Source organism: Anopheles maculipalpis, chromosome X (genome assembly GCF_943734695.1).
Source record: "Anopheles maculipalpis chromosome X, idAnoMacuDA_375_x, whole genome shotgun sequence".
Classification (NCBI taxonomy): Eukaryota; Metazoa; Arthropoda; class Insecta; order Diptera; family Culicidae; genus Anopheles; species Anopheles maculipalpis.
The window spans coordinates 9,317,671-9,343,868 of NC_064870.1; the positions used below are offsets into that span (position 1 = coordinate 9,317,671).

The 26,198-nt window shown below is 48.4% G+C and overlaps 3 protein-coding genes across 3 annotated transcripts in view; 1 reads left to right on the plus strand and 2 right to left on the minus strand.

The window, feature by feature from the left end:
* The window catches only part of LOC126563177 (synaptic vesicle glycoprotein 2B), a 383,950-nt gene extending 360,573 nt beyond the window's left edge, over nt 1-23,377 (plus strand). Inside the window, exons 3-8 of the mRNA XM_050219804.1 lie at nt 18,944-19,379; nt 19,519-19,876; nt 20,292-20,727; nt 21,436-21,592; nt 22,604-22,731; nt 23,310-23,377. Coding sequence (XP_050075761.1) covers nt 18,944-19,379; nt 19,519-19,876; nt 20,292-20,727; nt 21,436-21,592; nt 22,604-22,731; nt 23,310-23,347 — 1,553 coding nt within the window. The 3' untranslated portion in view covers nt 23,348-23,377. The remainder of the gene's footprint in view (nt 1-18,943; nt 19,380-19,518; nt 19,877-20,291; nt 20,728-21,435; nt 21,593-22,603; nt 22,732-23,309) is intronic.
* The window catches only part of LOC126560710 (ras-related protein Rab-10-like), a 254,816-nt gene that overhangs the window by 82,194 nt on the left and 146,424 nt on the right, over nt 1-26,198 (minus strand). The gene's annotated exons all lie outside the window — the stretch shown is intronic.
* Nucleotides 1,968-5,686, minus strand: LOC126556346 (uncharacterized). Its single transcript, XM_050211610.1, has 4 exons — nt 5,603-5,686; nt 3,889-4,042; nt 3,508-3,783; nt 1,968-3,430 (listed from the first exon to the last, which is right to left on the minus strand). The coding sequence occupies exons 1-4, from the start codon at nt 5,672-5,674 to the stop codon at nt 1,968-1,970; spliced, it is 1,965 nt and encodes a 654-aa protein (XP_050067567.1). The 5' UTR covers nt 5,675-5,686.

Here is a 26,198-nt window from a genome sequence, read left to right on the forward strand (position 1 = left end):
CCTGGCCAAGTCCTCCCTCGCCGCGTCCTCCTTGGCCGATTCCTCCCTGGCCGAGTCCTCCCTGGCCGAGTCCTCCCTTGCCGAGTCCTCCCTTGACGAGTCCTCCCTGGCCGAGTCCTCCCTGGCCGAGTCCTCCCTGGCCGAGTCCTTTCTAGCCGAGTCCTCCCTGTCCGAGTCCTCCCTGGCCGAGTCTTCCCTGGCCGAGTCCTTCCTTGGCCTAGTCCTCTTGGACTAGTACTCTTGAAGAAGTACAGCTCGCCACTCTGCGTTTAATTTGTGGCTCAGCGTATTCTTCTCGAAGTTTGGATAAGAGGTGTTTGTTATGTATCCTGAGGTCAATAAGATTACCGGGAATAAAGATCTTCTACACGTTATGGATAGCTGTTTTGGATGAGAAGTTATAAGGTTATTGTTTTTTATTTAGTGTTAATTACTTACAAAAGAAAAAAATCTATTTTCTTATCACTACATACTTCTCCTGGACGGCACAAAAAACTCCCTAAAAAAAGCATATTTAAATAGTTAAGTGTTTTATTTGTTCCACCAGTTGATAATCGTACACAGTACACTAAGCTTCTAAGCATATACAATCCAATATCCGATATACATGCTTCGTCAAATATCAAGTCAACAGGTATAAACACATTGCACGGATGGGAGTATCAACTAGCGGAGCAATTCGCCAATAAATAAATACCTGCTTCCTACACGTGCTTCCTCGCTTTCTTTTGCTCAACATGTCACGTGTCCTACTATATATTAAACAAACAATACTAAATTGAGCATAATTTCGCTTTGCTTTGACATTGTTCGCAAATTAACATTTACTACCTCACGACTTCTGATACTGTTTTTGCTACGCGATCGCGCGTAATGGATCGGCTGGACTTGCGAACAAAAAAAAACGAACCGTCCCTATAACTACCAAGATGTCAGTTCTTCAGTCTACTTTCTTCTGGTGTGAGTATGTACAGATGAGGAGTACAAGGGTAGACACCTCTGTACCCCCCTCCCATCTTCACCCACTTTACCAGACTTCGCTTCCTTCTCCTTGGCTCTAGGTCTTGGTTTCGTCGCAAAACAAAATGGCTTACTTACATTTTGTTCCGTTTCCTACGGCGTTTAGATTAAATAAATAAACTCTAAAACGGATTTTTAGTTTAATCTTTGTTAGTGTCACAAGACGGGTGTTTCGCTTCGCCGGTTGTCCCAGACGGAGCGAAACCGCACGATACCTAATAGCGGTAGGAATAACTTTTAAGCAAAATAACGGCCGACAGTAGTAATAATCGATTGATTAAATATAACGATAATCACCGGTAGTAATATAATAGATCAAATATAGTACGGTGAACATTCATTCGAGATACTAGAAAACACGCACACCAAAAGTAAATTTAACTACCACCCCAGGATCTTATAACAATAAACAGGCCGCCATCTTTTCTTTTCTCTTCTTCATCTCTCAAAGGATGCGAAGCAGCTGTCACGCTATATACTAATTGCATTTCTCCACCATCTTGCTTCTCTATCGAACAAAACAAATAAACACCCCCACCGAATCGATCAATGGTTTTTTTCTCCCTTCTCGTACAGTTAATTATTGATTAATAAATATTGCAATAAACCCGAGAAGATGAGAAAGGAGGATGAAAGGTGTGTGTGTGTGTGTGTGTGTGTGTGTGTGTGTGTGTGTATGTATGGAATGTATTCATGCGTGAGTGAGTCGTGTGTATGTGTGTGTTCATGGACAAAGGTAGGTTGATGAGGCTCGATTCGATCGATTCTGATCGACAACTACGCGCAGTATTCTCACGCACGACGCGAGAAAGTATATAGGTACGCGAAGATGGGAATAACTAAACCTTACACAAATCTTCAACAAGATCTTACTGTTTTTATCATAGAGAGACATAGGACTGTGTGTGTGTGTGTGAGTGAGAGAGTGTGTGTGAGCTTGAGTATGCTCACTGGTTACTGGCGTTCAATTCCATCGGGCGTACGGCAGCCGCTCCACCAACTACCGGCCCATTATGCCTGGACCGGAACAGACGTAACGTCATCCACGTAGCGATCGAGTTCATCGGCGCATTGTGGCTCTGCGTCCGATTAGCAATCATTTCCTTCTGCAGCTGATATCTGTACAGCAGCGAACCGGCAATCAGTGCCGAAATGATCGTTGCCGAGATGACCAGTATGAAGAGAATGCTGAAGCCGGGCACCGGCATACAAATGCCGTACACAACCTCCTCCGTAATCTTGCCCTGAAACACGGTCACCGCTTCCTGCTTGCTGTCCGGGTTAAATGCTAAGTCTGCCTCGGAGATAACCTCGTAAATGCCGCTCACGCCAATGTCCGCCGAACGTGCCTTCCGATCGGTGACGCGTACCGAGCGCCGCTGACGCAACCGTGCCCCAGCCTGATTGTAGCTCTGGTTCTGCACATCGTCCGCATCGAGATTCAGTGCCCGAGGACCAGCCACGGCCGGTAAGCCCATGCGCTTTTCTGCATCCATCTGGCGCGGCCCGTGCGGGAACTTATCGTCATCCATCGGCGTACCTGGGCCGGGAATCGGCTTTTGACCCATCTGCTGCATCGATTGCGGTGGATACTTGCCCGGACCCATGCCCATACCCGGCATGCCGGGCATTCCGGGCATACCCGGCATACCACCAACAGGACCCGGTGGCATTCCCGGCGACTGTTTCTTCATCATGTCGGCCGACATTGCCGAATGGTCGCTCAGGAACAGTGACTCAATGTCGTCCATCGGTTCACGGTTGTGATGGTGGTACTGCAGATAGCTGTCCTTCTTTTTCGGTGGCTGGTTCTGCATCGGTTTCTTGTACTGGTTGAGATGCTTCTCCGTGTGGATAATGTCATCGTAGTACACATCCTGCCCAGCCATGCCCGAGTCCAGCTCTTCCGCCGAGTCACCGGCCAATATGTCGTTGCTGTTCTGATTAACCAGCGTATCCTTGCGCTCGAGCAGATCGTGCTGCTTCGGACCGCCGGGCACGGCTGGTGTTCCACCGACCGGCGCGCCACTATGCTGACAGTGGTCCAGACAACCGTGTCGGCAAATTTCGACCTTACACTTAATGTGCACGCTGAGCGCGTCCGGGAACTTGAAGGCGTGGAAGAACGCGTACGTAATTACGGACGCCTTATCGTCTGGGGCACGTGCCTTTAGGAAGCGAGAGATCATCTTTGGCCGCAGCACGCAACCGTACTCGTCCGACAGCTTTATCACGTGCCCGGCACCGTCCGACGCGACACAGCTCTTCACGCGCATATCAAACTCACCACGGAAATCGTTTATCGCAACGACCAGCGTCATGGTCGATCCGAGCGGCACAATCCCACTGACCGCTGGTGCCCAAGGACCCTTGCCCTGCTGTATCTCCATCCAACAATCCACGTTGTCACCTGTTGGTAGAGGAAATGAGATTTTACAACTTGTTCGCTCGGTGCATGTCACCCAGGATCCAACAATCCCAACGAACCTCGGAAGTCCAGCTGTATCACGTCCAGATCGGCAATCACCATCGGTGGTTTGGAGGCAGTTTTTTCATAATCGTTGAACCACTCGCACCGTAACCGTTTCGCTTCGTCCCACACTTCGAGCAGATCCTTGTCGTACTGCACGACGACAGTGTTTTCGTAAAACTGCCCATTTAGGTCGGGCTTGGTGCCGCAGCGCGAGTACGAGATGCGGAAGGTAAAGAAAGTTTTCCCCGTCGACGGTGGCACGTAAATGCATCTAGGATCGCTATGCTGGCCTGAGGGAGAAGTGAGGCAAAAATCCGCGAATGATTAGGTCAGGAAGGGCAACATCAGCAGTGGGAGAAGAAAAAAACCATGCTCCTCACCAAACAACGACTTACCTTTGGAGCTTACGATCCCTTCGAACGGTGCGGAAAATGATAGGTGCACGTCCATGTGATCCTTACCACACATCACCTCCAGTGCCGTTATCGAGGGCATACCATCCGGACGCTCTACGGGCCATATTTCGTTCGTCGGTGCAGATAGTTGGACCTATTGCGGGTGTATAAAAGATGTCGGTTGATTAATGGCGGTCCCAACATTGCTTTACTCAATTTGTAGCAATCGAAATGAGAGTCTCCTCCACAGCCCAAACAAACGTACGCTGCTTTCTACGGAGAGTATACGACTTTCTTCTTCTTCATCGCAAGTCAACTAAAATGTATGCCAGGTGAAAACTAGTTTCTCCAGCTAGAATAAAACCGGACACAGTGCGCTCAGGACCAACCGGTCTCTGGTCTATAAATTCCGATGCACTGTTGTTCGGCGTTTGCTTTGAAAACTGTCTCAAAGTATTCGTCGCCGTGTGGGTCGTTGTGTCGGTGTAGCACGGTGGAGCTAGTTGCACCAATTTCACATCTTAAGGAACTAGTAAGTGACAAATGTAAGTGTATGGGATGCATAACTGGTTCATCGCATTCGTGACAGATGTTTCGAATCGTTAAAACAGTGCTCAAAATCGCAACCCAATATTACGAGGCTACCACTTCCCAAAAAATGCTCCACAAGTCGTCGAACCCCCAGCCCAACCAAAAAAAGTAGGTTGAGCTACTGTCATTCGCACAAGTGTGTGGATGGTTTGCTTTCTCGGTCTGATTCTGACCTGCGACTGCGAGGCGCACCGAAAAGTTTTGTGGGCCGTGGTTCAGCAGGCCTAAGGACCATCCTGTCTCGAGATGTCTCCAATGTGTTCTTCCGATGTTCCGACTCCAAACGCCAACGCGGATGCATCCGCCAGGGAATGGAAATTTATTATAGGCCGCCGTTTTAATTATACTTTCATTTTTCATTACTAATGGGATTCGATTGCTTCCTCCTTCTACCCCGGCCACACATCTTACTTGATGCGAGACAAAATGAAAATGTAATGAAATATCTCAACAACCAGACGCACAGCATTGGGTTGGGTCGTGTTTTGTAGATGCGTTTTCGACCGTCTCTCTCACATATGCCTCTTATTATTGTTTTTTAATCCGCTTGATGCTGCTCCGGCTACTGCGGACCCAGCGGCTTTCTAGCTTTACTGCAACCTTCTTTCCTGCTGCGAGTCAGCCACGCGAGAAAGGCGAAACATGATGTGGAGAAGACGGCTCACGCTCAGAAACAGTGAGCGGAGCGAGTGAGTGTGCTAGCTGGCAAGAACAGGTTGAGAGTTTGGGTAGTGGTAATGGGGTGTTCGAAACCAACAAAAAAAAAAAACGGCCCCACACATATCATTATCGGGATGTCGGAATTTTAATTTATTTCTTCATTGTGTAGCACTGCGGTCTGTTACTGGACCAGGCGTCAGATTGCGAGAAATTGGAAGAAATTGGAAGCCTATTACCTCGCGCACCTCGCGCCCGATTGGGATGCAGACGAACGCATTAACACAATTCTAGGTAATTTGAGATGATGTAGTGTGGAAGAGGCTCATTAAATGCGCATACATTGATTAGGGGTCTTCTGATGCCTTGAGACTGATAGTTGTAAGTACACTACTGTTTAAGAACTATCAAGGACACTAACTTACAGTAAGAGTTATGGTGAACTCTTCTTGTAGCTAATACTTACCAGGTAGCACAGCGCAATCAGAATAATTCGGTGGGCCCACAACGGGTTAGGACCCCTACCCGTGCTCCACATGGTTGGAGCCGTTAGATGTGACTGTTCGGTGCAATGGAAGTTAGACGAAACCTTTGGTTTGATTGATCTGTAAGGACACAACGAAAAAAAAAAGACATCGATGTAATATGAAGACATGAAAAGAACAAGAAATTAAATGATTAGACAACCTTCAACTACCAGACCCTGACGCCTGAATCTGAGACATCAACAAACCATTGAAATCTAACACCGTGAAAAAAAATATTACAAATTCTTTCGCTTCACTGACTCCTCTCCAGGGTATTATTTCCGCTTTGCTAACCGTGCCGGCATTTCTAAGGAGACAAAACACCGGACCACGACACCAAAACAGGTAGGCATCAACCCAGTTGATCTCCCTTCGGACCGATCGAATTCGAATGCATCTCGGCATGGTACAGGGAGTACTGGATCGACTGGCTAGGAGCTACAATGACGCATCACTTTCATGGAATTCGTGCACCACCCGAGTCGTTCCGGTCACTTTCACCCTGTGAGTAGTGGCCCCCTCCCGGGCCACAACAAGCGGGAGTCGCTGACGCCTGACGCACGGACCGACGGCTCGATGAAATGGAGTTGATTTATTTGTTTGTATGGTGATTAGACAGTTCTTTCCTTTTCTCATGCCTGCTCAGACCATACATGCCCGAACGGTGTACGAAGCCGGTGGGAAGCCCCCGACATATCTTTAGTGGCGGCTAAGAACCTCCGAGTGTGTGTGTGTTTTGTGGGGAAGAAAATCACTTTACAATAGACTGACAGATCAAGTGGCACTGTCAGATGAAGATATGCATTAGCATCTGTACGTAAACAGATACTTGGTATTTAGCACATTCCTTTTATTTCGTTAGGCAAGAACCTTAGAGGACGCATCAGAACATCTATCAGCACCCGACATGCGGATATGCCTGGCAGTATATTTCTAGACGCTGTACATATCCTATATAACGCGTGGATCTCTCAAAAGGGAAACGAATATTTTGAGACCTCTCCCAACCGAGTATAACACTGATTGACCTACTGTCTTACTGCTCGCATGGCACGCTATGCGACAGGTGAGTTTAAGTTGTAAGTGAAAAAGCTTTCCTCTACCATCTTCTGCCTCTTTCGCTCTCTGCCTCTTACTTTGCGACAAATGGAGCAAGTAGCCGCAGCAAGAGATCCCCTAGCCGATACGCTTCGTTGGAGATAATAGTTGAAAATGGTGGTGCAGCTACTCATTATGCACCCGTATCGCGTGTTATGACCGTAATTTGGACGCAACCCACCGCCCTGCCGGACCGACTGCCTGGTGGGGCATCTGTTCAACAAGCAACACCGAAATAAGATCAATCCACCGGGACACAGAATGGGGCATATACGCAACAAATACAATAGCATTAAAAATTCCTGGGTTTATTTGCTGGTGAAAGCCTAATGTGAGGTCTCCACGGTCTACCGAGTACGCCTAAATATCACCTTGTTGTTTATTCAATAATTAAAATATAGCTTTTAATTTGACGGCATCGGACCCGATTTGTCTGACGGTCACTCAGACAATTTCTCATCGTACCATCGTGATGAATTATTCAAACGGCCAAACTAAAAACAGCACTCACACGCACACTTTAACGGTGCGGTGGAGATAAAGCAAGAAGCTCCCTCAGAAAAATCTCCAAATCTAGCCATCCTGAAGACCGGCTACCACAACCGTACCACAATCGTCGCAAGGTGCGCCAAAATTGCTCTCGGCGATAAATATGACGATCCAAAATGGCAGACAGGGCCACATTGGCTAACCTGAAGCTGGAGAGGCAGATCGCACTATCGCGTTGAAGAGTCTCAGCCCGATCGCCGAAGGAATGTGACTTTGGCTCGACTGGTTCGAGAGAGAGAGAGAGAGAGAGAGAGAGAGAGAGAGAGAAAGAAAGAGCGGGAGGGAGCTTTCACTGAAGGACCCACCGCGTACAGGCGGGGCGCGTGAGCACAAGTTTGCGAATTCTTGCGCCGAGCTTTCTACATTCCGGCTTGTGAGTTTCGAGGCTTCCTTGCGTTCTTGTTGAGCATTGTGCGGAATGGTGAGCTAACAGGTGTAGGCGCATGAAGATGGTCACCCGGACAAAAAAACAGCTTTACTAGGTGTAAAGCTTTACAGCTACGGAAGCTTTTTTTTTTTAGTCTGGATTAATGTTGTTGGCACATATTGTAGAGTAGTCATTAGATATTCTTTCCGACACACTCTGGCCTCACTTTTTCAAGTCCAGCGCCGGTTGTCTAGCTTACAGGGAAGTGCATAAACCGGTAGGTACCTCGTTCGAATCCGTGGGAACACGTAGGTCTAATGAAAAATGTACCTACAAGAAACGATGTAGCTGATCAGAAATTACCATTCATCAAGCGCTGCTCGGCGAAAGAAAAACCTTCCATCGGGTGAAATTTTCTAAAGTGTTTTCCCACCCGATGACTAACCGAGGTCCCAAGAAAGAAAGCTTTCGCACCGCTCGGTGAAGCTGTGGCGTTCGATGACGTTCGCTACATAAAACCAGGTGGCGGGTTTGTACACCGTTTTTTTTTTTTTAGTAGATCGAAACCATTCGCCGAGTCTTCTTACGCCCCGAAGTGTACGGTTGGGGCGAACGAAACAAAACGAAACAAACAGGGGTACAGGAGCGAAAGAAAGCCAACATGGGAACACCAACATGGGGTTTCGGCAAAACACCGAGGGACGTAACTCCACGCGAGGAAATAAGGGCATTATGAGAAAAAGAAAGTTTGTTTTCCTCTCCCTCTCTCTCTCTTTCTCATTCTTTCTTCGGATGTTGATCGTTGCACCGGCCGATCTTACCACCAGCTGGTTTTCAACGCCGCACCTAGCACAGGAATGTAAACCCCGTTGTAGCAAACGGCAGGTCCAGCATCCTTTTTTTTGTATTTGAATTTCGCAGTGAAGTCTTCCAGGGCACACTGTGCCCAAAAACGGGCGCTTAATGGATTTTTAATTATTGATCAATCACACCGTTGGCCGGCCCCGTCCGGAACGATAGGGAAGTGGTTACCGTGTAAGCGTCAATGTTCGAAACAGGGAACTTCAAGGAAGTTCCGCAGGTTGCTAAGAATAAGCTATCCCGTGATGTGTGCTATCGCGTGAGAGAAATTGGAAATATCTGAACAGTGTAGTCTACATCTTGATTTTTGGCAGAATACTAACACCTCAGCAAGCAAAAAAGCGAACTCCATAAGAATAGCACCTTAGATGAAACGGAACAAACCCCTAGACACGCTACATCCGGACAGCCCATCCCTTCACAAGGTTCACCAAAACAAAAGATAAATAAACTGGAATTTATGGAGCTTGTTCCCGCTTCAGCCACTAGCAGGAATTTCTCTGGAATGTCCGTCAGCGTTAAGATGGATGCTGTGAGGCTTTGGTTTTATCTTCCCTTTCTCTGTCTCTCACTCTCTCCGTGGGCCATCTCTTCGATCTGCTTGTCAAAATCAAAGCACTCTGTCGGTTGACACATGGATTTGCCACCTGACAGCTCATCTGCGAGCAACAGTAAAAAATGGCCGATTAATGGTGCCGACTTCTCTTGGAGAAAAAAAACGCCATTCAAGACATAACCTTCACCTACCATCCTCTAACCTCTACCACTACCTTCGACTCCCACACGCACATCCGTCTCATTGGTTCGATAATGGCCGAATCAAATCTTCTGCAGCTTCCGCCAGTTTACGGACGCTTCAGGTTTGATACGTTAATTGACGTGGTGCTTAAAAAGTGTCTTTTTCGAGAAGTCAGCTAGAGACCTCCTTCCTGGAAGAGATCAAATAACCGAACGGAGAAGAAAGGGAAGGTAAGGTTGGACAAGCAACAGCAGAAAGAGCAAGAAAAAAAAATCGCACGAAGACAGTAAACCGTTTAAACGGTTCATACCGGGTGAAAAACGTTCCGAGAGAAATCTGCGCGAAAAACCGTACCGAAATAAAAATAAAACCATAAAGCAAGTAGTCATTAGATAATGACAACTAATAACGCTTGCTTGTTTATCGTTATCGCTCGGGAACGTTTTCACTACGGGAAAATTTTCTATTTTCTTCGCCAGGTTTCGTTATTATATCTTTTCTCCCCACCCATCCAACCCCTCGACAATGCCGGTGCATGCGGCTTACCCAGTTCTAAGCCGCCTGCGAAGTGGATGGAAATAATCGGTGAAAGCATAATTCCGTTTGATTGACTTGGCAGCGAGAAACCCGCGCAGCGATGAGCTGCTTCTCACGAGGTTTTCACGCGTGCAAGGGGATAAGAGCTTTCCGTATCGGCGCAAACGGGAACGGATTTGTCGTGCGAAAGATATCGCGAAATTTCTAGCGTTATTAACACTAATAATTCGGCCTTTTTTTTGTGGCTAGAAGACTAGACAGGTACAAATTAGGATCTTGTCGCTTTATCTAGATGTATTTATTGCTCTCTTAGCGTTTGTCAGCGTGGGAGGTCCAGTAACGTCGGACGTAGCAGTAAGTTTCCACGTGTCATCGGTCGTTCTTCAATTTGCTTAGGAGTTTTTATTTAGAAGTTTTTACATTTATCATCCATGATGGGTAGATTTCTCTGGACTTATTTTACACTGTACACGATTTCCCATTTTAAAGACGATGCCCAGTACCACGAAGAAAATACCGGTCGGTCAGTAAAAAGAGCGGACAAATGGGGAAAAGACATAGAAAAGGACAGAGACCTCTCAAGCAACGTTAGAAAATCTATTACACCTTTGGGAAAGCGTTAGTTCCGAACGGCACCGGACCGGTAGTTCCTCCTCCCCCCCCCCCCCCCCACCCTTCTCCTCGTCTTGCTCTCCTCCTCTCTCACTCTGCCCTCGGCCCATTCCTGATAGTCCCGTTTGTGATCAGCGACTGTTAAGGGAAGAGAGAGTGAGGGAACAACCTCATCACAAATTACCGAATCTCGGCACGGAGGAAATGATATGAATTAAACATATATGATTCTGCAGACACCTGGTTTGAAAAGAGGCAGGTAGGTACCCACCTTTATGGAAGGGCGGGGGAAAAAGGGCGCTTCAAGCACACATTGTGCGCGCAAATCCGCGCCCGACGCTCTCGATGGCTGGCTGTGGATATTAACCCCGATATTAGCGATTCATCGACTTCCCAACCGTTTTGCGCTATTGCGCTAGTCCGCGCCTCATATCACCTGCTGACCGATTTCGCTCGCCCGTTATGGGCTTGGCGGGTGGCGCGCGCGAAGCCCAGCGTGGCGAGGGCTCTTCATGCGAGCGGAGAAAACAGAAAGAGAGAGTGCTGCGAGCCGAGAGAATGAAAAGAGTTTCACCAACCTCATTTTCAAAAGACGCGCGCGCGCGCGCGCTCGATCACCCGCGATCTTGCACACACACACACACATACACGTAGCACAATTTTCACCACTTTCTGGTGAGCTGACCGAGCCTATCTCTCACCAAAGCAACAACAAATCCCCCCCCCTCCCCCTTCCCCTCACCAGGAAGTGGAGGGTGGACGTGAACTTGCAGTGCCGGGCCAAATCCGTGCGGCTTTCCAATTCCTCCACGTTCAAAAAGCCCAATCTTCTGCAAAAAAAACCCTAGCTAAATGATTTTACGGCATGCAACACATGTTAACGAGCCACGTGCTCAATGGCGCGCATGACCCCGTTGTTGTAGTAGGTGGTGTGGTAAGCTGTACTCTCTCGACATGCCTCAAAAGCGGGATGTTCCGACGAAACTGTAAACATCCTTGAGTACAGATGCAGTTGATGAGCACCGTACAATTCAGGAACGGCCCTATTCCATCAACTCCTGCACTACTGTCTCCGGATATGAACTATTTCTAAGGTCCCATGCTAAGATGCAACATCCAATTTACCACAGATCTTGGGTTCGAAAACCAAGTAAGAAATGGCTGACTCTGGCTGACTTGCTAGAGACTTGCAGGTAATTCAATACACAGTACACCTGATCATGATCATGACCATGAGAAAGTAAAACAAAAAACTAACAGTAAAGAAAAATCTCATCTCCAATGGTTTGTCAATTGGCAGCAACTAGAGCAGTGCAGTATCAACTTGCTTACTGACACAAATCTGCCGATGTGGAAGACGCGCAGAAACTTCCATCAGGCGGGGGGGGAGCTCAGATTCAAACTTCCATGAAGCTACACATTCACAGTGGTGCCAGCTCATATTACCTTCCGGTTTGCCCACACCACCTATCTTCGTGCCAGCCACACACATACGCTGCCCAACAGTCATCGTTAACGTTGCATTCCTTTTGCATCATTTCTACCGGACTTGGCGGCATACTTGCCACGCACTCTTAGGCTCAAGAACATGAGTCCTCTCTCAAGTGGAAAGAAACAGCTAATAAGAGATACAGTACGGACCGGCTGAACTTGGACCACTTGACAAATGTACAATTCTTGTACACCTGACGAGTTCCAACAGGTGTTGTCTAAGTTAGGTATTGCCGATGCTGCCAATTCTTGGCTAGAATGTCTTCCGATCAAAAGCCTACCAATTGCTGCACATCACGATAAGTTGTGATGTTTGTTTACCCGTAGTCCCAAACGCAATGTCCCATGTTTCGCTAGACACCACTGTAAACGGGAGCACACGTCTTCTTGATGCACACTTGCGGCAAAACGCACTCAACATGTGCCGTTGCTTATGCGATGCAGCCTTTCGGATTCTCATGTGCCCCGTGTTCGCATACCCTTAGGGGCGAAATTGGCTGCAGTGTAGTCATAAAGGAAAAATAAAAGCCCCCCCCCCCCCCCCAAGGGAATGGGAAGATTTGCTGCAAATATGGGGAATATATCCGTTGGCAATCGGAGTCGATCGAGCACGCGCGCACCTTAATGCATCGTTGTCTCTCTCGCTCTCGTCTTCGCAACCTTAGCTGACCGCAGTCCGAGAAACCGTTGGCCGTCAGGGGATGCAGAGACCGCATTCTTGCGCTAAAGGAATGTGTTCCCTTGCGTCGGTAAATTGTTTCACCACAAATATGTTCCAGCAAACTACTGCCGGTCCCTGGTGAAGGCGACGGGAAAAGTCATCGCGAAAGTGAGCGGAATGATATCGAATATCGTACAACGCGACCAGGGTGCAGGGTTGCGTTCTGCAGGCTCACGGGTGCGAGGAGCTTGTTGTGGTTTGTTTTTTTTTTTTAGTTTCAAGAGTTGACAGGCCGGAACGAGCGATGATGCGGAAGAGTGCAAGCATGGACTCTGAGGCACTTGTGATCGTCGGGAACAGGTAGAATGTTACGGGTAAACTGGAGCATCTGATAGTTGGTAAATGGTACTTGTGGAAGCATACAGTAGCCATCAAACAAACCCCAGGCCATGTGTTTATGATGATGATACATGGATGTTGGAGGAGGATGTCCCAAATGAGTCATGATTATCCCGATGGAGACTCTGGTTAGTAAGCAACAGTTACAGAGCAGAACTGGCTGTGGACTTACCTGCGGAGGGGGTGGGAGGGCGACGACAGCAGTGCTCTCGATCTACCTTTGATGGTTTGGATGCCGTCCCAGGATCACTCTCGGCAGATTTGTGATATTTGAAGATCGGTTGAATGAAGAATTGATAGTACGTTCGATACAGGGTTTTTGAGGGTCTTACTGCGCTATTGGTGACTCACACCAATCGAAGATGTGAACCCTTGTTCTCTTCTTCCTGCAATGCACTAATCCTTACAGCAAACAACTCCTGTAAACACTCACTACACCTGCAATTTCGCTTGCGCACGTGTACGATATACAATATATATCTTTTAAAGGATATCCGAGAGCACCTGCACCTGTCCACCGATATGCAAGGAACTGCTTTCTACCACTGTTGGACACTGGTAGCCACTCTTCTAAAACTCACTACACCCACCGCGAACCCAGCGCTCCCTGTGCCGTCACCGATGGTGACGGTTGTCGTCCACCACTATTCACCAGAAACACGAAAGACTTCACTGACGATTCGTTCCCGAGATCTCTGTATCGCTGCACGTTTCCCAACAAATAAAAAAAAAGTAACGACGCTACCTTTCCGACCTTAAACCTCTGCAGGCCAGCAAAAGACACAACGTTAGGGAGGGCCCCGTTACTCTAACAGACACCGGAGCGTGGTAACTTCCAAAGGATTGCAAACAGGCGCTGCGAGTGAGCGCACGTGCTATCGCGAGCAGAGCCGATTGGGGAATGTCCAACCGTGCAACCTAGGGAGCCCGAGCTAGTCGCCAAACCCATCCGAAACCGTGCAGCCCAAACTCCCAGCATCGCAGGCACAAACGGGAGGCCCGCTCAACGGGAACGCATCGCGCGTACGCCGATACATCTGGTTCTCGCTTGCGCACAACCCAATCCCCAGCAGCGCATTCATCTCGCTCGCGCACTCCTCTCATATTCGCTATCGTCAAGAAAAAAGAAGCGGAAACCCAGCATAGGGTAGGGTAGGAATGGAGATCAACCAAACCCGATAATAAAGGAGCGACGAGCAGGGTAGCTCTCACACACAGCTGAGCAAGTGGGACGACGGATCGCCAACAAAAAAGCGCCAGCTCTTATGACGAGCCGGGCGCGATTGTATGCTGTGAATGGGGTTTTTTTCTTTCTTTTTGTCCTTCTTCTTTTTCTCCCTTCTTTTTCCTGTGCTGCTCTCTCGGTGTGTGCGCCCAGTTTTGGGTATCACTGGTCCACCAGTTTTTGGAGAAGAGGCGAATCCGGCGAAAGCGCGAAGGGCAGAACGCCACACGCACCAAAGACGGGCGCTCCCTCCCCCTCAAGATACACACACACACACGCGTGTAAACACCAACACATGGTCCACAGGGGCATCCAATGCAAGATCAGCCCAGAACGGAGCGGTAAAGTGATGAGCGCTTTCTCCGCCATGCTTTCCCGCTGCTTTTGGTTTGGGATGTACGTGAGCTGATACAAAACGGTCAGCTATAAAGCTTTCTCGTTCTGCCGGACTGTTCTTTAGCTTTGAGGAAGAAAGCTACACTGGTTTAACGTGTCCTCATAGTTACAATCTTATTTGTAAACTGTGCAAGATGTCTCCGTGTGTGTGTGTGTGTGTGTGTGTGTGTGTTTTTTTTCCTCATCTTCATCAAATGATCACCTCCTTGTGGACGGAAGAACTGTCGCGAGCCGGTTACGATTCAACCTGATGCGAGCATATGGAGCTGCAAGCGCTCGTCGAAGTCACCAGCAAGTGCATGAAGACCCCGCTATTTACCGTTCCCGCCAGGTGGAGGACGCTGCGTCCCAGCAGTTCTCAACAGGTGCTAAAGGAAAACCATCCATCCCAGACAGTTTGCTCTACTTACCTGACGGTTCGGTGCGTCTGACGGATTGAAGGGAACAATTTGCCTACCATATGCATCTTTCGCTCCGAATAACTCACCAGCCACTTGACTTGACCACCCGTAAATTATGCAAAATAATCGCAAGAGATACTACACCGCTAGGTGTTGCTTTACGTGGGAACCGTCGCAAAACTTCGCACAATTCATGGCTTTTTTTTTGTTTACCGGTAGACACGTGACTGCGAAGAAATGGGTGCATTCGAGATGCGCGATAATCTAACGAGCATGTACGCATGGTAAAGATTCCCATACGCACGCTGCATTTGGCGGATATACAACGTTGTAGACGACTCTCGTCCAAATCCATTACCTGTCAAACAAAGTATTTCTATGCCTTGTGAAGGAATGGTTAGTTAGCAGATGTCACTCGTCTAAAATGGGGTCAGTCCAGCCAATATCGGTCTAATGAAGGATTTCGAGAGTTGTTTGCAATAACTACGTCGCACTATCCTCTAGTGCGCGTTTCTTCCCGCATTCTTCTGCCAAACCGGAACCGGTGGCTACTTCTGGTTCATCAACATTCTATCATCCTCAAAACCGCGTAGACTGAACGCACCCCGTTACACCTGTTACGGCTGACCAGCAAATGCGCACGCCCCGTTGCGTGAATCACATCCCGCAGGTGCATTGCTACCTGCTGCTCGTAACTGTGTCGCGCTACGTCACACTTCTGCCGGCTGCGGCGAACCCGAGCACCATCGGGATGAGATTCTTTTCACCGCGTTTCCGCGCTGCAACATTTAAGGCTAACCACAGTATCTTGCAAGGCGTACGGAGGACTAGGCTTAACTAGCTCGGGGCAAGCTTCCGGAACTGCGGATGCATGCGATGTGTTCGATCGTAATGTTACGCACGAGAAAACCTCCCATAGATAACGGTGAACGGGTGTCTTACGGGTTGGCTACCATTTCTTAACTGTCTGCAAATGCCCGGGATGCCGGAGCCGGGTACCACTACTCCCGATGAGCGATCCAATTTCAACAAGCATAGCTTCGACTAGTCATCAAGCACAATATGGTTTAAGAATTTGTGACTACGGGATAATGTCAATGATATTGATGAACCTGCCAGACATAGAGACCTTCGCAGGCAATTCTTGGCCCCGAGAGCTGACATGACAACCCACTTCGGAACCGTCAACTTTGCGGCATCGTCGGCTACTGTTTAATCAACACCGGGGACTTACTAACGTTAAGCGAAAACATGTCACAACGAGCTCTCGTTGGTGAAAACCAACAGAGAATAGAGTCGACTGAGGGCGGGGAGGGGTACACACACACACACGGTGTCGTGATGGAACCGGACACCGTTATGTTTGGATATGTGTGCCGGGATCGGATGCGGAGACTTTTTTTTTTATTTATTGCCCATTTATAGATAAGCACAGCACACATCTCTGCCATTTTCATTGCTCCACCACTTGTCCCCGGCGGGGGGCTGACTGGATGCTTCCGACTCATCTGCTGGACCGCTCCAAAAGACGCCATTTTCCATCGAGCCCTCCGCTGTCTCGGCACGAACGCGGTTGAGCCTCCCGGACCGAAGAAGTAGTGGTACGTACCGAGGCACAGCGCAACATCAAAACAGACAGCACCAAAGTGCACAACGAGGTGCGAGGTGCGCTCGCTTTTAAAATAGAATGAGTTTGCTAGATTCGCTAAAACAAATAGAAATAGAGCGGTGCTTGCATTGCATTGTGACCAACCGCACCATGGGTACCGGCGGACAAAGACGTAATCGACCCCCAACTGAGGTTTTGCGAAAGTTGCGTGATTTCACATTCTTGACAGTTTCTGTCTTTTAAGCATCAGCGTACAAATTCGCAGATAACTAACATGTGCAACTTCCTCCGTAACGGGCGAGGCTCGTTAGAGATGACCAACGCATCTGAAGCATGCAGTAACGAGGCAATAAACTCCGACGCCACGGGCGATTCTGTTTGCATTATTATAAACGTCAGTTTTTTGATAGCGTCCCATTTTAGCAGGTCCGGGATTTATTGAGACACTTGTTGCGCTTCCGTGGGTACAAACAAAAGGGCAGCACGCAGTTTCCTGTACCGCTTCGATCATTGCCCCATTAGTTGACCGATTGATCGATCGCTTGATAACAGTGAGCAGCCGCCAACATGGACGAACCGTACCATGTGCCCACGTGCATTCGGGCTACACTTGCTGCACGCCCGCACTAAACGCCATAAACGCATGTAGAACGCATCTCTCAGAACCTGTGCACCACAGTGCGGATACCACAAAATGATCCACTTGCATTTGGATGCTAAACCAATGAAAAAACGACCACATCTCATCAACAATTAATGCAACCATCTATCTGTCGGAGCTAGAAAACAACTCTAGCGTATTTGTTTTTCGTTGCCACTATTTAGATATTCGAAAACTTTTGAACAGTGTGTTCACTATGCTCTCCGCTACAGTACGGTACTGTACCTCCCACCGTAGCTTGCAAATGCCGGAGGCCTCACTCGTCAACAGTTCTCCCCGTCGTGGTGAAGCAAAGGCACGCTATTGACAAGAGGTTATCGTGCGGACACGGTGCTGAGGGGGGAGAGGGGGGGGGGGGGGGGGTTAGCAACCCCCATGGGGCTTAAAGCTAGAACTGCGTAACTCATCCTTTAAACTACGGCCATCCATGGCGGCGCGCGCCAGTTTGGCACGGGACGTTGACACGGCCAGAACTAGGTCTGGATTACTTGTAACCGATCATCACCAGTTGGGTACAGTGCAGTGCTCGTGTGGTAATAGAGTGTCCTAAGACGACACATCCGACCGTGCTGAAACGATGCAGCACCCAGCAGAGGATGAACAACGAACAGCAGAACGTGGTAGGCGCACCAAGAGATTACCTGTCCAGTGTGTGGGACCGTTCCATGTTTGGCGAACCCTTTTTTTTTTGTTTTTTGATCCGCAACCGTGCAAAAGGGGAATTCTTGCTGCTTGAGGATCTCGGATTGTGTGGATTAGCCGGGTACCCATCGACGACATATCGCAAACACGTGTACCCCTTCCGACCGTAAAACCATAGCAACTGACAGCGGCAGATAGGGGTTTTACAATTGTTTACCGCGCGGTGCTAAAATACGGTGGCAAAGTGGGCCCGGTGATAAGTGGTGCGTCTCTAAGCGTTATCTTACGTTGGCCACTTGGAAGCGAATGAGCTAATTGTCTTAGGGATGAGTTTTGTTTTATCTGTTTTTTTCGTCACTCTGGAATATTTGGAATGGACAGTGAATGCATTTTTGTTTGTTTGTTTGTTTGTTGAAATCAGCAGTATGTTAAGATCCTGCCAAGGCTACACATATTCCTAACCGAGGTGCTAGAATTTCCATTAAACAGTTGAAACAATCACACGGTTTCTAGCGATCATGCGATCAACCTTGCTAGTGAACGGAATGGAATCAAATGGATTCGACAATTTACACGCGACGCTATGCAAACACAGCTGCAAATGTTGGGCACAATTTTCCACGAATTACCCATTTGGGGCACTGTTTACAATAAACGAAATTTAACTTCTCGTACGCTTAAAACATCAATCAACAGCGACATTGAATCATGCTTAGAATCCGTTTGCCACTGCAGAGTCCATAGACTTGTTGGAAGACAAAGATCCCTAAGTTGTGTCAGGGATGTGACGTATATAAGACGGTTACGTAGAACGCAACACAGTGGACAAGTGACTCGAACAAGTTTGAACCGGATGTATTGAACGTGTCGGGTCCTGGAGGTTAGCCATTCTACCGCAACGCACCCATTATTGATTTGACCAGACCGTAAAGTTCATTCATCTACAACCCATAATCTGTCTCACTGTATACCTCTCCCTCTCTTCCACTTTCTCTCTCTCTCTCTCTCTCTCTTATCAATCTTTCGTTACAGCTAACGTTGAAAAAGACAAATCTGCCGAAATCGTGCTAGATCCGACACAAATTGTAACAAATGGAGCACACCATTCGTCGCATACCTACAGTGAGGCACTCGCCGTTGTAGGTCAAGGATGGTTTCACACGCTGCTGATGTTCGTTACCGGCCTTTGCCTGATGAGCGTGATCAACGAAACAGTCAACGTAGGCTTCATCATCTCCGCCGCCGAATGTGACCTGGACCTCACCTTCAGCGACAAAGGCGTGCTGAATGGGGCCGGATTTTTGGGCGTCGTGTCCAGCTCCTACATCTGGGGCTTTCTGTCCGACACCTGGGGACGTCGCCGGGTACTGCTGTTGGCGTCGACCGGTGCACTCATCACCTCGGTCCTGTCCACCTTCTCGCCGCACGTATGGGTACTGATAGGAGCACGGTTTCTCGTCGGTGTATTGTATGTTGTGAGTCCTTGAAGACTTGCCGACTCATTATTAACCTTTCTCTCTTTCTCTCTCTCTCTCTCCCTCTCTCTCTCTCTCTCTCTCTTTCTCTCTTCTACCTATCTCTACCCATCCCCAAACCCCTTCCAACAGTGTGTCGGGCAATGCGGCAACCTCGTACGCGTACCTAGCCGAATTCCACGGTGAAGCATCCCGGTCGAAGGTGATCTCCTGGGCAGCCATGTTTATGGCGATCGGGCTAATTTTCCTACCGTCACTCGCCTGGCTAGTCATACCGCTCGACGAACGGTTCGAGCTGCGGCTGTTCGGCATGCGGTACGCGATGTGGCGCATCTACATGCTGCTCTGCTCGCTCGATCTGATACTCATCATCGCCGGTCTGCTGTATCTGCCCGAGAGTGGAAAGTTTCTGCTCACCAACGGCCACCGGGAGAAAGTGGTGCAAATTTTGGCCAAAATCTATCACATCAATCAGGGCAAACCGGAGCACGTAAGTTTGATACCTTTTTTTTTTGCGCGCCCATCATGGCGGCATCACGTCTAGTTCTCGTGTCCTGGGAATTCCACACCTACGGTGGAGGAGAACGATCGCCGGGAAATACCATATCGTACCGAAAGGTGATGATGAGCCGGCGTCGGTAATTGGACATGGGAAACAGAAAAAAAAGTGGGGAAAGCGTGTAGCGTTCGGCCCCGGCATCAACTTGCCAAATCACCTCAACACTGGGTGCCTGGGTCGCCCACTTCTAAACGCTAATGAGCGCCATTGTTTTGCTGCTTGTAAAACTTCCCTTGTTCGGTGGGCACATCCCCCGCTAATTCGCTGACGGTTTCGTATTATTCATTTGTTTCCGTTTTTTCTTTCTCTCTATTTTTGTTCCCATGCATCCCGGCAAAATTGGCAGACATTCCCCGTCAAGTCGATCACCTTGGACGCGATCGATGCTGCGTACGCGGATGAGTTGCAGCGCCGGTCCAACCAGGGCCTCCGGTACCTGTGGCACCAGACCGTGCCACTGTTTCGGATCCCGCTGCTCTGGCACACGATCAAGGCGTCCGTGCTGATGTTCGGGCTGTTCGCCTCCTCGTCCGGTCTGTTCCTGTGGGTACCGGACATCCTCAACACGTACCTTCAGCACGAGGATATGCAGCTGTGCGACGTGATAGCGCTGATGCACGCGAACAAAACGGCTGCCCGGATGGAACCGACGGCCAGCACCTGCCCGATCGCGATCAACGCGAATATCTTCCTCATTACCACCGCGATGGGTGTGATCTTTCTGGCGTGCTACATACTGAACGGGCTGATCATCAACCGGGTCGGCAAGACGACACTGCTCAGTAAGTCCCTTGGTTGACTTGGTCAACATCTGCACGCCCCGGGCCAAACAGTTCTGTCACTTTAACGCCATAAGTGTGGCAAATGAACCAGAGCAAATTGTACTTCTCAACACTGCCGTTTCCATCTGCCTCCTCCTAATCACCCTCCTCCTCTCCCAGGGTTCATCCATTAGGCTTGCGTAAAGGCGTACTTCCAAACAATAGAAATTGCCTTTCTCGAAGACAATTTTTCCATCGGACGCCGTGCGAACGACCATATAAATCGAACCATATATCTAGCAGCTAGATAGTAAAAGGAAGCAAAAATAACATAAAAACACAGAGAGAGAGAGAGAGACTTTTTTCGCGGATTGTATCGGCAGTATGGCGGCGAATCATCTCCCTCCCGACAAGACTTGCCTCCACTAGACCCTGCCTAGGGGATGTGTGTGTGTGTGTGTTATAGTTAATTATAGTGATCGGATCCGGCACACATGTACGTGCTCCGTTTTTCCCAACCACCCCTCCCCAACTGTTTTTCATTTTCCATTTCTTGCCCTGCTGCAGATGCAGCGTGTGTATATACCATGTGTGCGTGTGTTTCCTTCCCCCTCCCCTCCCCTCCCCCTCCCCCTGCCAACCGCTCGCTCCACCTCCTTTATTACCTTAAACATTCATTTGCTAAAGTTGCTACGCTTTTCTTTCTTTTTCTCTATTTTCCCGCTGCAGATGGATGGTTTGTGGTGTGCGGTATCTGCGGGCTCGCCGTACTGTGGACTTCCGATTTCTATCTGACGCTGATACTGATCGCTGCCTTCGTCTCGTCTGGCTGCCTCGGTGGCGTCCTAAGTGCAATATCGGTCGACCTATTTCCGACTAATTACCGGTAAGCTTTTTTCCTCAACCACCCCCCCCCCCCTTCCCCCACTTACCACCACATTCCCCCTCCATCCCTTCGCCACTTCCACAGCTACCACTGCCTGCCTGGCTGTTATTAGTTTCTCTACAGTGCAGGAGTAGTAGTTGGTGTGGAGCAGCACACTGCGCACCAGAAGATGTACGAGGTGTCGATTAGGTTTAGGTACGCTTTTAGCCTCCAGATCTCCGGGTTGCCTGTGCTGCTTCCGATTAGACACGGACTCATCATGCGCACCTGCGCAGCCTTCGGCTTGTGCGTGTGTGTGTGTTGTGGCTGCTGCCGAAAGCAGGGCAGCGTTTCGCGACGACCAATTGGAAGAGACTTCGGAAATAGGGCTAGCTCTGGAAAGTCAAAATAGTAATAGCAATTATTGGTTTTTGCAGTGCGAAGTTTCTTTTATGATCCGCAACTTTGAAAAAAAGTGCAATTTACACAAGATCGCTACACACCGGGATGTCTGGACCCTTGGAACACGCACTCAGTTGTGGGTATGCTAGGGTTGAGGTTCCATCGTTCCAACGAAGCGTGCAAAAAAAAGTGTTTGTTAAAGTTAATTGGCTTACATAGAAGCTTCAAAGGAAACGAATTCTAGGCTACAACTTCACATGCTTATTAGATACAGCGTACTATATCCATTTTAATTCTAGTGGCATCCATTACATCTGATACGCCATGCTGAGCTGGAGGAGGTCCGAAGGGAAAACTCCCCAAAAATCTCTCCCCGCTCAAAAAACGTCATAAACCTGCTGGAAATAATAACCATCATTTGATCTCATTTACACGAATGTACCACGAATACTTTCTATCTTTACCTCGATTTTATTTCCCATTTTCTTTTCTTTTATTTTCGACCGGTAAATCTTTAATTCATCATTCACAAAAACCAACCGTCGATCAACCGCTATCAAACGCGTTCGTTGTTTACATCACCGGCCCTTCCTGGTGCGGGCTGTGCCCATCCATCCATCCAACAAATAGGGCAATGGCGATGTGCCTGATTCTTATGACCGGCCGGTTTGGGGCAATGGCCGGCAGCAACATTATCGCCTATCTGCTCGCGTACAACTGCAATCTGATCTTCATTCTGTTCGGCGGTTCACTGCTAGGTAGGTAGAGCCCGATGTGTCCACGGTGACATCCTTGTTCGTAACGTTCTAGGTTGGCAGCAGCAGCTCGGCGCCTGCAAAATCCTGCAAAAAAAAAAAAAATACATTGGCACGAATCCTCGGCGAAGTGCAGCAACAAGGTCGAAAAAGCATGGCGAAGCCACATCTCACTCGGTGTATGCGTCACGCACCGTCAAGCCAAAGCGGCATTACGGTCAACGGCGGGACCGTGGACCTGATGGTGGTCAGTGATGCTGATAGCCATCGGCTTAGTCAGTGCCGTTACAATTTCAAATCAACTCTCACCCCTTGTTCGTTTACCGCTGGCCCACTAGTTCCCGGGATTATTATGACGCTCGACCGAGTCTCCGCTGCGAAGTACTCCGCGTGTATCAACAGCCTTCACAACTTACCGTGTACACCTTCCTTTAACATGACCATTTCTCTTTCTTTCTCTTCTCTTTATCACTTCTCTCACTTTCTACTGCCATGGATGCTTGACGCCCTGAAACTGGATGATCATAACCTTATCAACGGTACCACCGTTTTCTGCTCGCCTCAACCGGGAACGTACACAGTTTGTGCTCTAATTGGAGCAACCTTAACGGAAACGTGACAGCAAACTATTCCAAAAATGTTGAATTGCTGCCCGCCGCGGACACACCACGGCGGACCTAACGTCCATCTGGATCTTTTGCGACAACAAGAGTGCAACGTCCTACCACCAGTTCCAGCACTAGAGAAACTATTTTTTTTCACGTACCTCTAACGAGAGAATCGAACGTACAACGAACAATCGAACGAAAAGCAACATCAGGATGCTCACTCTGTAAGGACATTCTGTCAAACGTTGTAGCCGTAGAGTAAGATGGCCGCTCGGACTGCAGCTGTAGTCGATCAGTAAGTCACCGTATCCAACATGGAAACCGAAACCAAAGTGGGAAAATCGAGCGTCGTGTAGAAACCCAGCCAGGAATGTCCCCAGAAACACGCCGGATATGGTGCGAAGTATACACAACAAATCTACGGTGCGTCCACAAGGAACAAGTGTGCATCGTGTGGTATCGTGCGGGCCTAACCGGTTGTCCTGGTTTATTCGCTATCGATACCGACCCGGTATGTGTTCTCGTCAGCAATATTCGAGTACTAATTGAAGTACTGCACAACGTCCACAAATGACGGTGGTGCACGATGGTTAGGGCAACAATGTAACAATTATAGGCAGGGATTCACTTCAAATCACCAATACCGTTCTGTTAAGATATATGTATTTACAAGTAGCACTCGAACCTCGAATTCCAGAAAGTGGCCCCAAAAGTGGTTTGCGATTCAGGGAATAAACAAACGTGCCAATATCATCATCATCATGGCGTACCTCTAATAGTCCTACACGTTTAGCCAAAGTCCTCGGTAAGAAATTCCCAACGCCCCTCGAAGAACACGGCAAACCGGTACTTATATTCAACTAGCCTGGTACCTAATGTTTACCAAAACCACCATCATGGGCGACCATTGAACGCAAAAGCGACATCAATTTCTCCTCGTGTCTCGATACGCTATCTAAAATGGTTGCTCATCACGCACGAATAATTTCGTTTATCCAGCAATGGGAGCATATATTTTTTTAAATTATGATCGATGTACTTCACCATGCAGATTAAATTATTCCGGTTGATCGGGGATCGGTCCGCTGTCCGGGAGAGCTGATTGGAAGTACGTGTGTGGAAGGGGAGGGGGGGGGGGCAAACTGTCGGGAAATCGTGAACACACTTGTTGCACACGCCACATCCAGAGGGATCCAGTCGAGTGAGAAAGTTTCATTAATTGATTGAATCCGCAAATGGCAATGCGCTGACGATAAACTGTTATCATTACAGCCATGGTATGTGGTTTGTGGTTTTATTGCTATTGGATGTCAATGGCAACGATTGCTAATAGTGCTACGAAACTTTTACTTGCATTTTTTTTTTACTGCAGTATTCCGTTTCGACTACATCCACAACACTCTCTCTCGCCCTCTGTCTTGTTGGCTTAATGTCCGATCTGTCCGAACGTCCGATTCCATGTCTTGTACTTCTTGGCCTACCCAAGATGGAGCGTAGCGTAATGATATGGACAGGTTGAATATCCACTTCAGGAATACACGAATTATGACCTGAAACTAATATCCAACCAACGACTACTGTTGGCACACGCATCAGACATCCTTTGCAAGCATAGTCTAAAGTTCATACCCAGGAATCCACGAAAGTCCAGGAATAATTCCGAAACTTTTCCCTCATTCTTTTCATTGGACAGAAAATTCTGCTTGGCAAGCTAGTTACATCATGCCAGAATTTAAAAAGTGGAATTTTCTGTGAAACCCCTTTTTATGTGATGTCCTTAGTCCTCTTTAGTTTACCTTATTTGTCAACGACTGTACCTCTATCCTCCTCCCCGAAAGATTCCTGCCCTACGCTGATGACCTCAAGATTTTCCTTCCGGTGTCCTCGTCTATTGTACTGTTGTACCCTTCAAACCTTCCTAAATTACTCCTCTGTGTGATATCGTATGAACGGCTTAGTCCTTTGTCCCGACAAGTGGTCTGTGATACAGTTATACGTCGGGCACGTTCTATAAAGGATCTTGGTGTGTGGCTTGACGAGACACTCTCCTTCAGTACCCACGTAGAGTATGTTATCAGCAAAGCTAACAAATTTTTGGGTCGGCACGTTGGTGTATGCGATAGCGGCGCCGGTCTTCAAACGGCAGGACCGGGATTCAAATCCCTTTCGGACCGTCCCCCCGTGGTGAGGACTGACTATCCATCTACGTGGATCACTGGACTTGATTGTAAGGCTATCGTCCGAAATCCGTCATCCCCTCTGCCTGAAGCCTCTGTGTTGTTGGGTTCGATCTTCCCTGGAATACGCAACTGTAGTCTGGTCTCCTCCAGGCTCCACCGCTATAGCCAGACTGGAGAGTGTTCATTGACGAAAATTGACGCGTATAGCTGTTCTGCGCTTTCTTACCATGTGGTTTCCCTGCCCTATCCTGTCCGTTGTCGCCTTTTTGAACTTGAGCCCTTTGAAGAAAGCCATTTCCATATCCGTGCTTCACTGGAAGTCTCCTGCTATGAAAGCTTCCCTAGCTCCTCGCCTTCGCGATATATCTTCCCTGTATATTCCATCCCGCCACACAAACTACGGGTCGAATGATAACTTTCTTTTGACTCTCTCAGCATTCAACAACACCAACACCCTACCGCTCAGAAATCAGTCACAACCACTGGCAAATAAGTACATCATCTCTAGCACATTAATGCTCAATCCTGGATAATAATGCCTGGATAAGGTATGACACTCGTCGATGAACGAATTCACAATGCCAATTAGTTTTTCTAGGCTGGACTCCACACCAAAAGCCTGAATACTAGATACATAGCTGGACGTTTTGCACTCGTAATCAATGCTGGCAAATCATTTCCA